Below are 15,129 nucleotides of genomic sequence, written 5' to 3'. Positions count from 1 at the left end.
TGATACCTCAAGAAGTTGGTTGAGAAAATGTCAAGAGTACATGTCTGCAAATTCTAGGCAAAGGGTGACTACTTTAAATCCAAAATAAATCAAAACTGTGTTATATTTTAGCATCTTCAGTCACAAGATAATTCCCATAGTTCCATTTATGTTATTCCACAGTTTTGATGACTTTATCATTTTTTTTTCTTCACATTTTTGAATAATAGTGAAGAATGAGTGTTTGAAATATATATATATAAAATTATAATTAGAAAATAATTCAACTTTACTGTTACAGATGAGTGATTAGATTAGACAATACAAAAAGTGGCTTTAGAAATTAGACAATACAAAAAGTGGCTTTAGAAATCAATATATTGTTTATGTTGTTATTGCTCTCCATTTCATTGAAGGTTAAAAACCCAATGATTTAAGGGCTGTTCTCACAGGACGCGTCTTGCGTCTGCGGTAATTTTTGCTGGCTTATGTACATGCGCGTCAGACAAATGCTTTTAGTGTGTCTCACATCTTTTTGCCATGTTAGCCAGATATACAGCTCAGCAGGCAACGGTCTTTTGAGTGTTGATTTCATGCTACGTTGTTACCAAGCTGGTAAGACACAATGCTGGAAAGTAAATAAAATTAATTTTATACTTTCCGGACAACAAGCTTATAGGTAACATGCTAACCAAGTACCTACTTTCATTGCTTGTCATCTGAGTGGAAGCTAATATGTAAACCTATTCACCAAATGGTTTTATTTAGGATTCGCAGTTTGTAACCCCTTCAACTGAACAATTCCAGTCGTTGCATTTACAAAATGTAATATTTAATAGTCTGGTTTTCCACAATTGAAAGTTTCCCCTGAACTTTTATAGCAGAATACGGTGTAACGCCGCTGTTTATCTCTTGACTCGGCAGATGTAAATGCTTCGTTTTTTACAACCTGCCCCTAATTGACTGGCATTATTAAAATAGTCAGCATCTGACTGATACTAAACAGTACTACTGATGTTTATTTAGCTATTTATTGTATTTTTATTTATTCTTTATTTTCCCAGTGTTCATTTTTTGAATTTGTTGACAATGTATAATAATAATGTCAAATATGCTTTGATAAAAATATTTGTTTAAGAAAGCAGCCTTCTGAGTACCTTTGCATCTTCATATCGGTCCACAATCCACATAGGAACGGTCCGTTTTCATTCCAGCTCAAATTTGAAATATCGGCCACTATATCAGTAATCGGTCTCAAAAATCCCATTTCAGTCAGGCTCTAATCACAGCAGGTGCACTGAAGGTCAGATTATACATTATCAAACATATAATTTTTTTAATAGATTTATAATGATTGATTATGATAGATAAGAAAATTGTGAATGCGCTCATCCATATTATTTTCATGCAATGCAAAATGGGATCCTGAGTTCGGGACAGAATCATAGAAGTTTCTAAAAACCTAGCCCTTCCACTTTCACAGCACCGGAAGTGGTTAGAATGAGTGAAGGACAGAATGGGAGAAGGTTCAAGTGTACTGACTAGTTGGTATATTATTTGTTTGACATCAGAAAACATGGCCGCATCGTTGTATCAAAACAGTTCGCTTCGATGGTAACAGCTTTAAACTTTTATTTAGTGATTGTTTGAATGTATGTAACATAAAAATAAAGATATTGTGATGTTGAAAAGACTATGAGCAGCTGATTAATTATGAAAACCGCTTGAGTCCCTCTTTTGCTGGTAAATAGAAAAGGGCATTTCTGATGTATCTAGCAATTGTTTCAGGCAGTTATTGGTTGAAAATACTAAATGTTATAAAATAGCAAGTTGATTAACATTCAAACCTCAAAGTTCTTCAGCTCTGATTCTAGAACCTCCTCCATGCTCTTTGCTTGGTTCTCCAAAGCTTGGAGACGTCTCTCTAGGGCAGCCTTCTCCTCCTCCATGTTTGTGAGGCTCTCTTTAAGGCATGTTAATTTAGACTCAAGGTCAGTTTTGTCCTTTTCCAAATCCTGCAACCTTACAAGATTCTCCTGTACCTCAGCTTTGAGTTGCTGAAGCTCCATATTTGCTTGGTCCACCTCTAGGGTCCTTTGACCAAGCAACACTGAGGTAGCCTGGTGTTTTTCCCTTTGTTGCTCCAGCTGAGAAAGAATATCATCTCTCTGACCTTGCAAAGATGAAAGCTGCCTCCCAAAGAGATTGTGAACCTCACTACTCACAGAGTCACCTGCAGCTTTCTGCTCATGGATATCACTCACTAGCTGCTCTTGTCTTTTGAGCTGTAGCACCAATTGTGCCTTTTCCTCCCTTAGTTCCTTCAGCAGCTCCTCTGTTGTTAAAGGAGTAGAGCTCTTAACATTGGAATCAATGCTGTCAGGCAACGTGCTTTCATTGTCCTGATGCAATAGCTGTTGTTGGCTCTGCAGTTGGCTAATTATGTTCTTTAGGTTGTCTTCCTGATGCATTTTCTGGCTGATAATATCCTCACAATTTTCCCTTTTCTCCCGTTCCATCTCCAGTTCCCACTTGGCTTCCTCAAGCTCCTTTGAAGCTTTGCTCCAGCGCTCTCGCGCCTCCTCGACCTCTTCTGCAGAGTGGCGGACTTCCTCTTGAAGAACCTCAAGTTGTCGTTCCCGGTCTTCTAACTGTTCCGACAAGTCTCTGCATTGCTGGATCAGAAGCTCTTTTGCCAAGTCTACAGTGCCTGCACTCTCATTCAACTCTTCAATGGCCGAGGTTGAATTTTGCCACTGGACATCAGTGAAGGACATTTCACCAGGCGGGTTCTCATCAATGCTTGGATCTACAGACAGTCCTTGCTCTGACTTGTCCCAATCAGATGTGACGTTGTTAAGCTGATCTGTCATGTGAAATAGGACCTCACCGTCTAGCTCAAACCTGGACATTTCAGAGTTCTCCATTAAGCTACGTTCTTCCAGACTGCCTTCAATTAGTGAGCTTCTTTGAAGCCCTTCAGAGGCCAAATAACGCTCCATCAGCACATCCTGGAAATCACCAGCAGAGACGTCAAAGCTATAAACGTCCCCGACAGCACACTCAATGGCCGTCTCCTCTTTATGGTGCCCTTTGAAGACATTGCTCCATTGTATTTCTGCACCAAAGCCTTCAGAAACACTTGTAAGAGAATCAACATGTTGCCGTCGGGCTTGGTCCAGAAGCTTCTGAATACCTAAGATCTCATCAGAGTGCTCCTCTTGAAGCCGCTTGAGTGCAGCCTTGTGAGTGTCAGTAAGCTGGGCTACATTCAACTCCCTTTCCTCCTCCAGAGTCTGAAGCCTAAGATCATAATTGGAAATATCAGCTTCATATTTGGAACGTAAATGGAGTCCTGATTTCTCCTCTTCCTGAAGACGATTTTGAAGCTCCTTGACCTGGTTGTCCAGTCTGGCCATTTCTCGGTTCAGCTCATCTTTCTCTGCTTTATACTGCTGGGCCTCAAGGGCTTGTTTCTCAGCAACCTTTAGTTGGGCCTGAGCCTCAGACAGATAAGCTTCCATCACAGACCTCTCATTCTCCAAACTCTGCACCTTCTTATGAAAGGCATCTACTTGTTCTTGAGCTTGCTTGGTGTTTTTACGCTCTTCTTCTAGCTCGTCTCGAAGCCTTTTCAGTAAAGTGTCAGAGTTTGAGTCAAGACTGTTCTCTGGGAACAGAGGGCTCACAGAACATTCATCCAAACCTAAGAGTTGGTCAAGTCTTAGATCCAATTGATCAGGGTTTCTCTTGGTAAAAGCATGTTGAAGCTGAGAGAGGGATTTCTCCATGACACTCAGTTTCTGTTGCAAGTCTGTGATCTCAGCTTCCTTTTGGGCTAAGAGGCACTGTTGCTCTTTGGTCACCTATAAAAATGAAGGAATGCAAAGTATTAGGGGAAAAAAAGTGTCAATGGAGCTTAATTTGCTCAAACCAAGTAATCATACATTTATGAATGGCAATTCTTGAATCTAAAATTGTCAGAGCTTTTGAATAATCTTTTGAATAACTTTTGTTAATCAAAGACACAGGTTGACTGACCTGTTGTGACTCCTCCAACTGTAGATGCAGCTGGTTCTGAGCGGCCTGGGTCAGATCCACACATCCTTGACTTTTACTACGCATGTATTCTTTTGTCTGGGAAAGAAATACATTTTCAACATTTCACATCTGAGCGTGCCAAGAAAAATATTATTCCGATACTCCTTAAGTGCCCATGGCTAGTTCAGTCAATTTAAAAAAGAAACTGATGAGAACGTTGCCATTATGAAAACATAACGGGAACTAAAATAACTGATTCATAGCAAATTAGGAAGATACTAATAGGAATTTACATTATATACATTTGACACAATCTTCATCTCTAGGAGGAGGAAATGAGAAATATTAATGTTGACCCCATTAGGACTTTACCTGCTGCAGCTGCTGTTGTAGAGCCTGAATCTGACCCGTGAGCTGCTGTGCCTCCAGCTGTACCTGGTCTCTGCTCTGCAGCGCCACCTGCAGGTTCTTGCTCAGCTGTGAAATGATCTCATTCCTCTTTTCCACTGCAGCCTGTAATTGCTATATGAAGCATTAAAGGGTTAGAAAAATATTCCATAATTTATTCATCATGTCATTCCAAACCTGCTTCTGTAGATCACAAGAGCAGAAATTAAGAAGAATGTTAGCTCTGCTCTTTTTTCCAGTTAATTAAAATAATGACAGAGACTGTCAGTCCCAACATTCTGCCTTAAAACTCACTTCTGCGTTACAAAGAAGAAATAAAGTCATGAACAACATGGTTGAATTTTCATTTTGGTGCGAACTAGTCTTTATCAAGTCATTTCAACAGTATAATTTAATGCAGATGGCTGAATTAAGCTAACATGAACTAACAATTAACACTTTTACAGCATTTATTAATCTTGGCTAATGTTAATTTCAACATTTTTAAAAGTCATACATTTTAACAGTTAATGTATGGAGCTAAAGTCTTTGAAGCACAAAAGCATGGTGAATTGCTCTAATCGATGGTATTTGCAATGCTTGCATTATGGGATGCTGAAACTTAACATGGTTGTATTTTTAAGCATTGAATATTTCATTTGGAAATATTTCACAACTAATTTCTTTATTAAAAATTGTAAAATAAATATTCACCTTACAAAGTTCGTTTTCAAAATATTTAGTACATTTTTTTTAAACTGTAAAATTCAACCCGTTCTATTTCGCTTCATCAAAATTAGAGGTTCAAATCCAGTTGGAAATTCAACCTTCCACATCCAGGAACAGCAGCAGATTACCAATGCACAATCTCCACCTGATGCTATTCGTTCTCACCAGTAGATGGTGCAATGCGATCGGGTATTGACTGCTGAAGACCAAAGCCACAGGTAAAGAGAACAACCGTGTATGTTTTGATCCTTTGTTTTTCAATTTGGAAAGAAATCAGCAGAGACAAGAAAATAATATATTACAATAAAAATAATAAATGAATGAAAAATGAATGAGGCCTAAATCAATTAACAATAGGCCTACCTTTGTGCAAGAGTTGGTAAAAAGTAACTGCATGATATAGTATTGCATTCAAAATGATGTCCATGTAATACTGCATCTACGGTGAAATTCTCTATCTTGGCGCGTCTTACCACATTCCTTCTCTTTACAAACTCTTAGCTTTCTCACCGACGCCCAGTATCAGATCCTGGCATAGGCGAGATATAGGCAGCCACCTAGGCCGGAAACACTTTCTGGGGGGGACGACAGGGTACCTGCTCTGCTGCCCCCTGCGCAGAGCTTGCAAGATCGCGACTGGAGAAAGGTGCCCAGAATTGTGCCACCCCTGGTTCAATTGTGATGGGAGAAAGGTGCACCAAATCTGCACAGAGCTTGCAAGATTCAATGGGAGAAATGTGCCCAGAATTGTTCCTGACAGGCTACTCAGCCTTAAAGGCAACATGGTTAGGATTATGGCTGTTCATAATGCACTCTTACATTCTGAAGATAGTATAGGTACACCATGACACAGGATCACCTCAGTGGTCTTGAGAAAATTAGTATCATCCATGTGATTGTTGGGCAGATATGACAAAGTAATTGATGATTTTGCATCAACGAAAACTAGGAGGGGAGGGCAACATTTTAATAGTGTAATTTAGGTGTTAAGTATTCTGCCATTTTCTTAATTTATTGGCTCTATAATTAAATTGTGCAATTTAAGTTATGCATTTATAATGTAAATTTCTTTTAAATAAAATTTGTTAATCTCATGTAACAACCAATTTTGATTCAACTGACTATCTGCTAGGGCTGGGTATTGAGTTCGATACATTTTAGGCACTGACTGAGTTGCCTCTAAACTATCAAGTATCAAAACATTTCTTGTCATTCGGTACCAAATTTTGATACCCAAGGGGTTAATCTCGTCAACGTCAGTGATAAGCATGTAGCATGCTAGATGTTCCCAAATCTTAAAGTGCCGATGATTGGCTGAGTTTAGGCATCATTGAAAAATACTAGTTTATGCCCAGGAGATGTAAAAGATGTGGAAAAGATCAAAAGTTTGGCTACATTTCACCAGGCTTGATGCCAACAGCATTTAGGAACTGGTATTGAAGTCAAGATATCGGTAATGGTATCGAAACATTTTTAACAATACCCAGCCCTACTATTTGCTGATTTAATTTAACTACTAGGCTATACGAAGTGCAACAGTTAAAGAAACAATGAGCCCAGTTTAAAATCTGTGGTCAATTGCATATTCATTCAAGTGCATTGACAGGGCACTTCTCCTTGAGGTAAGGTAAAACAGATCCAAAATGACTTTGGATAATGAAATTTGTGTTTACTTACATTGATTTTAGTAAATACAAATATGTGTGTGTATTTGACTTGGTACAATGGAGTTCTTGTTCATTGTAAATATGGCAATGGCCATCCCTGAAACCATGATGCGAGCACCGCCTACACTGCACAAAACGCATGGGTAACAAGGGAGCAAGAGCTTTATATGTATCTTCATTTATGTACGTCGTTTTGCACCATTTTCTCTGCATGACATTTCTAAGCTACCATTGCTTCTAAACACTTAAAACTGAAACGGAGAGCGCTCCCAGCAAAGTATATTGATCATTAGAAACAAAGGCTGCGTGCTTTTCTGATAACTATGGGTCTTAGCTCTTAAGAGCATTCTCTACATGTTAAGTTGTAAGCATTTTTTCCTTTTTCTCGTGCGTTTCCCAAACCTTAACTTATCAAACACGCGACACACTTTTAAATGCTTCTTTGCTGTCCATGTGACGTGCTGAAATCTGACCGTATAGTGTCGCTCATTCATAGTTGTGCATAACTTTATAAATGCTTTAATTTAGCTCACTGAGAAAGTGAGCTAAATTAATTATGAAACTAATTAACTGTGTAATTAAATTAGGGCTGTTGATTTAACGCGTTAATTCAGTGAGATTCATTTTATTAAAAATAACGCGTTCAAATTAACGCAATTAATCGCAATGCCCCTAGACTGTAATAGGGAAGATTCCTGAGAAATGCAAGCTTGTAGTACCACCCGTTTACTCCAGAGGGCAGTAAGTGAAATTTCAGCTGTGTGGCAAAGCTCAGTATATATATACAGTGAAGAAAACAATCATCCAGCAGACAACACAACACAAACTTTGCTTCATTCATCAGGTGTGCATTTATGTGCATTTTTAATGTTTAGCTTTCACAAATTGCTCAGTGGGTCGAGATGAAAGCTTCCAGGATCAATGAACACAGTGGAGGCTGTACAGTCCTGCCAATGGCATTAATTGAATGTAACTCACCTTGCTATTGCGGAGCACCAAACAAGGAGACATGTGGAACCTGCACTTTAGGAGCATTTACCAATTGAGAGGTCTGCTCTTTTCTTCTCTGAGAAAATCAATAATATCAGAAAGGTGATCAGCACATCCTTGAGTTATGCTGGGGTCAGACAAATCAAACCACAACCTGAGACAGTAGTTACTATGTCTGATTTCAACGAAATTGATGGCAAAATGTTAGAAGAAACCGTACAGCACCTTAAAACATCAACCTGCGCCCTTGATGCACTTCCCACATCTTTTTTCAAAAGTGTGTTCAACTGTTTAGAAGCAGATCTCCTAGAAGTGATGAACTCCTCACTTCTCTCTGGGAGTTTTCCAAACTCCCTGAAAACTGCAGTGGTCAAGCCCCTCTTGAAAAAGAGCAATCTGGATAAGACCATATTAAGCAACTACAGACCGATCTCAAATCTTCCTTTCATAGGCAAGATCACTGAAAAAGTTTTCTTCAATCAGCTGAACAAATTCTTGAACTCAAATGGATACTTTGACAATTTTCAATCAGGTTTCCGATCGCATCACAGCACAGAGACAGCGCTCATAAAGATAATAAACGATATTCGCTTAAATACGGATACAGGCAAATTATCAGTACTGGTACTACTCGACCTCAGTGCTGCATTTGACACTGTTGATCACAACATACTTCTTGACAGGCTGGAAAACTGGGTGGGGCTTTCTGGGATGGTCCTAAAATGGTTCAGGTCATACTTAGAAGGGAGAGGTTATTATGTGAGTATAGGAGACTATAAGTCTGAGTGGACGTCCATGACATGCAGAGTCCCTCAAGGCTCAATTCTTGTGCCACTCCTGTTCAACCTGTATATGCTCCCAATGAGCCAAATAATGAGAAAGAACCAAATTGCTTACCACAGCTATGCAGACGACACACAGATCTACTTAGCCCTATCTCCTAACGATTACAGCCCCATTGACTCCCTGTGCCAATGCATTGATGAATTAAACAGTTGGATGTGCCAAAACTTTCTTCAGTTAAACAAAGACAAAACTGAAGTCATTGTGTTTGGAAACAAAGATGAAGTTCTCAAGGTGAATGCATACCTTGACGCTAGGGGTCAAACAACTAAAAATCAAGTCAGGAATCTTGGTGTGTCTCTAGAGTCAGACCTTAGTTTCAGTAGTCATGTCAAAGCAATAACTAAATCAGCATACTATCATCTGAAAAATATTGCAAGAATCAGATGCTTTGCTTCCAGTCAAGACCTAGAGAAACTAGCAGGGTGGATTATTGTAATGGACTCCTCACTGGCCTTCCCAAAAAGACCATAAGACAGTTGCAGCTCATACAGAACGCTGCTGCCAGGATTCTGAGCAGAACCAGAAAATATGAACATATCACACCAGTCCTCAGGTCTTTACACTGGCTCCCAGTTACATTTAGGATTGATTTTAAAGTATTATTACTGGTATATAAATCACTCAATGGGCTAGGACCTCAATATATTGCAGATATGCTCACTGAATATAAACCCAACAGATCACTCAGATCATTAGGATCACATCAGCTAGAAATACCAAGGGTTCACTCTAAGCAAGGAGAGTCTGCTTTTAGCTATTATGCCAGCCGCAGCTGGAACCAGCTTCCAGAAGAGATCAGATGTGCTCCTACAGTAGTCACATTCAAATCCAGACTTAAAACACATCTGTTTAGCTGTGCATTTACTGAATGAGCACTGTGCCACTGTGTGTCCGACTGTTTGTACTGTATTTTATTTTATATTCTAAACTGTTTCAATTATTCTTATTTTTTATTCTTATTTTAATCTCTTCCATGTAAAAGCACTTTGAATTACCATTGTGTATGAAATGTGCTATATAAATAAACTTGCCTTGCCTACTCCTAGAGGTGATAACGGTGACAGAAATGTGGTGCTTCAAGCCCCAGCACCACCAAGATACCACTGTTGGGCCCTTGAGCAAGGCCCTTGACCCTATCTGCTCCAGGGGAGCCGTTTCATGGCTGACCCTGCGCTCTGACCCCAGCTTAGTTGGGATATGCGAAAACAACTGCATTTCATTGGCTCTGTACCTGTCCGCTGCACAAAGACAATAAAGTTGAATCTTAATCTTAACTGCTCTTAAGTCCATTAAGTGTAACTTAAACATATCTTTCTGGCATCTTTCACAGTTTATTAATGACAATGGGACATTTAATAAATTATAAATATATTTTGATAATTGGAAAGCCATTGTAAGCCATTTCAGAGGACAAAAAGTATTTATTAAAAAAATAAAAAATAAATAGGCAGTCTCCGTAGTCAGTGCATGCAACGTGATAAGTCTAAATTTACATGAGAAGTAAAATAGTACGTCATTATATTATCCTTCATAGATAGGCATAATTGTAATGGCAATAGAAAGACATGTTCTTATTAAACAGATTTAAGACATGAAGATTTAATTGACCATGCAGTTTAAAAATTAAATAAATATGCCTTAATAAATAATTAAAATATGGTTAACAGAGGAGATTAGAGCGAGTGTGTGCAATGAGTGATTCTTCCTTCCTTCCTTCCTTCCTTCCTCCTCCCTTCCTCCCTCGGCTGGTTCAAAATGGCTCACCTATAGTCTTTTTACAAGGCAGTGACAAATTGCATGATGCATAATGATGCCTAATTTCTTTAATTCAATTCTGTAATAGTTAGGTAATACATTTTGGCACCTAAACAAGGTTACAAACAAATGCATGTTTGTCAGTATTTCCACATTACTTTCATGTTGAGAAGACAAACTCCTTGACATACTGGCCAAAGTGATCAGTACCTTTGGACTGGACAGCTCCCGTAACAAAGCACTTAAGTTCTACTTTATAACGAGCGATCTATATGCTGGTTTGGATAACAGGCATTACTCTATTGTAAAATAACGATTAGTTAAGATGATCATTAAAGATTAAGTTGCAACGCTATCGGGAAACCCAGCCCTTGTCTATTAAGATGCTCTCAGTCTAGGCTTATGATGTGTTTGTGGAAAATCCACAAATGTAGCATATTGACAACAAAACAATTTGCAAAATGCATCTGATGTCTACTTTGCTATTGCAAAATCTCAGACTCGTCTTCTGGAGGTAATGTTCCCTTTGCGCTGTATCACATAGCTCCGCTCAAGAGACGCAATCCATCATTTAAAGAAATGTACACAAAAACAAGAGAAGCGAGAAATTGAGAGGCGATCAAATAAAATGCTAAATATTATTCTGTTTGCCCAACAAGTCATGCATTCGAGTCCTTTATCTAGATGTGAGACTTAAGGAGAACAAGATTAAATATTTGTTGAACTTTGACACAGTAACACTGAATTAAATGTTTCTTGTAGAAATGTCATATGATCCTCTAATAGACTATTAATATTAGTAGTTGACAGATAATGTATAAATCAATATAATAACATTATATTGAATATAATGTATAATGAATGATAGTAAAAATATTTATTTTTGTAGTGTTTACTACAAAGCAGAAAATAGGAAAATTCTTATTCTTTGGTGTTGGAGTTTCAAAAATGGCTAGAATTGATCTGAACATGAATATTAATAGTAATGCAAGCATGTCATAATTATTTCAAAACGTTATATGGATATGGGATTGATTCTTTAGCACTCTATATTTTAGTTTCTGTACTTGTAAAAAAACAAAACAATTTAGTCAAGAATGTTTAAAGGAGAATTTAATTTGGTCAACGCTAAGGGTTATAGTCTCACAGCAAGCATGATGTAAATTGCAGTATAAATTGCAAGAGCTGTCAGAAAATCCATTCTGATTGGCTGGCAGCTCTAATGATGTGCACAGGTTATCATCACTTTATCAGATAACAAAATGGTGTTTAGAAGTTACCAGGCTACAACAATGAGCACCTCTGTGGAAGAACTATAGTCAAAAACTACTTGACTTGCCAAAGTTTGCAACAAAAAAAAAGAAGCTTTAAACAGATTAAGCAATTATTTGAATGAACTACCATTCCATACATTTGTTGTATGTCATGCCACATAAAAAACATGTTTAAAACATTTGGGGTGCCTCCACAAGAACCAGCCCTGAATCACTGATTGCTGTGTAGGTAGACATAGGCTTAATAAATTAGCATGACCACAGTTTATTAAATTAATATTCAAGATGCAATTTGTCCATTAATATGATTTGCTGGAACATTTTTTTTTTTACATTGTACCATGGTGAAAACGGAGCCTTGTTTATTTATTTATTTGCTTTTCCTGAACTACGTCAATATCTGCCTATTAACGTCCAGTGCTGAAGTAAATAATTCTTCTACACAGTCGAGGATTTATAAAATCAGAAATATAATTGACAGACATAAATTTTATAGAAATTCAAATAATCTTAACTAGGCTAACAGTATATTAATTTTTAGCAAAGACATATCTGCCTTTCTTCATTAGTAAGAGTCAAAGCTCAGTTTTCAGTAGAACATAAATGCTTCATTACGGGAGCTGTCCAGTCCAAGGCCGAAACATTGGCCAATATGTCCAGGAGTTTGACTCCTAAACATGACAGTAATGCAGAAATCCTTACAAGCTTGGAAATTATAAGTAACCTTGTCGAGACACCGAAAGTTAATAACAATCACAGGATTTAATTATATAATGATGATTTTGGTAAGATGAGGTTTCAGGTTGATGCTCAACTTTATAGCGATTAATGATAGAAATGTATGCATGTGAACGCAAGCAACGTGAATCATAATAAAGGTCTCTAATGTTGCCAAAAGTTTGTTTCTTTTGCTGGAAACTGAATAAACCCGGTATTAACATTTTTCTATTTCATAAAATGCATCACACTTATTTCTTTTCCTAAATGAAGTTTTTGTGAATGTAAAACCTGGTGTAGTACTTTATCAATTAGTGCAAATTGTCCCTTTGTTTACCTGTGCATTTGTCTTCTGGATTTTGGAAAATAATTATGTAACATTCTAAAATAATTTAAATCACATTTTACGACTAAATAATAAGCCTAATATTTTTAAATATTTATAATATTTATAATAAGCCTTCCAAATCCATTGATAAAAGTGCCATTCATTTGTTTAGGCTAATAAATGAATTATAATGCTAAATAAAAAAAATATTTAACACTACATAATTGTACATTTGTGAACGGCAATTGTTGAAGTAAAATAAAAAATGTTTACTTCAGTTCAGTCCCTTGGCACACCCAAAGCCTTTGATTCTGGATATAGCTTTCCAATTATCCAAATATATTTTATACATATATTTTATACATGTTATAAAACGTTCCTTATTCTCTGACAAACTGTGAAAATGCGAGAAAGATACATTTAATTTGCACTTATGAATTTAGAGCAGTTCAAAGCCCTCTTTAATTTACAAAGTTTTTACTTTGATGTTTTTTGGGAAACGTGCTGTAGAGATTAAGTACTATTTTAATGATACTAAAGTTCTATTTAGTGCCCCGGGAAACCCAGCCATGGACAAATAAGTGAAAAGACGTTTCCGGATCTTCAGGACTTGTCACCCTACCCTATCCTTTTTATAAAAATGTTTAAAAGCCAATGCATTCCACAGGTCTGCGCTTCACTACAAAGTAAATGCATCTGCTCTATGCGATCCAATGGATAGCGCTGTGCACAGATTCATCACACTTTTGATAGAGATTATGATAGCTGACAGCTAAACAAAACAGGTTGTGTGTCCAAGAAGTAGGCGAAGAAATTTTGGGTGCAGATGCTGGGGACATCAATAGGCTATTTTAAAAACAGACAACTAATATTTCTCTGGCACACATAGGTTAAAGAACCCATGTGTAAGGAGAGGAATGTTGGCATAAAGCCCTCTCTATAGACAGGGCTGTGTGTCTATAGGCCCTTCCCTTGTGTCACAAGCATTCCTTAGTCCGGTTGTTTGATGAGAGAGAGATAATATGTAGTTGCAATAAAAGTCGAGCAATGGAAAGGTGCGTTTCATGCCCACCCACATGTGCAAATGTTATACCTATCCATTTTCTACTATTGAACAATTTTGAAAAACAAACTATCAAAAATGTTTTAAAAGCATGTACTGATAATTCAATTATTTATTTTTTCGATTAGAGCAATTCACCATGCTTTTATGCTTCAAAGACTTAAGCCATGAATTTAGCTCTATATGAATGCACTATGAACTAACATGAACAAATGTATTTTTATTAACTATCATTAACAAAGATGAATCAATGTAGTATAAAACACATTGTTCATAGTTAGTTTAGTGGAATAAATTAACCCAGCTCACTGTTCCCATGTCTATCTGCCAGTGGATCACCAACTTTGCAGGTTGTTGCAGGATATGATGCATATATATATATATATATATATATATATATATATATATATATATATATATATATATATATATATATATATATATATATATATATATACATATATATATATTATTGTGTTTCTGTATATACACTTATATTTCTATTCGCTTTTCATTCTAATTTTTTATTATCATCATCATCTCTGTCTTGTTTGTGCACTGGAAGCTTCTGTCACAAAGACAAATTCCTTGTATGTGGAAGCATATTTGGCAATAAAGCTCATTCATAATGCATTTTCTAAAGTTAACGAATGGAAACTTATTGTAAAGTGTTACCAATATTTTCTATACTAACTCCTGAGAGAAAATTGTGTTTTACAGAATAACAGCAACCACATTTTTTGGCACTTTAAAAACTGGGCTTCCTCAGCAAGAACATACAGTAAGTAAAATCCTGATTGGAGCAAGAAACCATAATGTTTAAATCCGTGAGTGTTCTGGTCACATGGAATGTGGATATGTTTCAGAACCTCATCCATGAAATCTACTTTAAAATGCATTTCAGTGAAAATTCAAGTAAACCAATTATGGTAAACATTATGCTCCAGAAAGCAGACTAGTGCCTCAGGTTTCTAGATGTGTGCATAATTATGACCACAAATGAATCAATTCAAACTGACAGATGCAACCCAGTAGAGAGACACAGTTTCTCTGCTCCATTTCAGGATAATAGAACTTTGCCTGAAAAATAAGCTGCTGCACAACACACTGAAATCTTCCTTCAGATTTAGAGTAAACAGTTCACCGCAACCAGGGCTGGACTGGAAATCTGGTAATCCTTGGCATTTTCCCGGTGGTCCGACGCACTTTTGGGCCGATCCGGGGTGGAATGGCCATCGGGTGAACAGAGTGGGCCAGTGGTTCAGCCGCGAAACACAAGCCGCTGCGTTATGCAGAATAGACCACAAAACGCAGCCGCGATATGCATAAAAGAACAGCGAACAACACCCCCCC

General features: G+C 37.3%; 1 protein-coding gene across 1 annotated transcript in view; it reads right to left on the bottom strand.

Annotated features, from left to right (window-relative positions):
- The window catches only part of pcnt (pericentrin), an 84,606-nt gene that overhangs the window by 56,752 nt on the left and 12,725 nt on the right, over positions 1-15,129 (bottom strand). The window contains exons 4-6 of the mRNA XM_052129734.1: positions 4,393-4,542; positions 4,021-4,116; positions 1,827-3,845 (exon numbers count right to left, since the gene is read on the bottom strand). Of these exons, the coding sequence (XP_051985694.1) occupies positions 1,827-3,845; positions 4,021-4,116; positions 4,393-4,542 (2,265 nt within the window). The remainder of the gene's footprint in view (positions 1-1,826; positions 3,846-4,020; positions 4,117-4,392; positions 4,543-15,129) is intronic.

This window comes from Xyrauchen texanus, chromosome 7 (genome assembly GCF_025860055.1).
Source record: "Xyrauchen texanus isolate HMW12.3.18 chromosome 7, RBS_HiC_50CHRs, whole genome shotgun sequence".
In the NCBI taxonomy this organism is placed as follows: Eukaryota; Metazoa; Chordata; class Actinopteri; order Cypriniformes; family Catostomidae; genus Xyrauchen; species Xyrauchen texanus.
The sequence above is the reverse complement of the archived record's forward strand: the minus strand, read 5'-3'. Positions and strand labels throughout refer to the sequence as shown.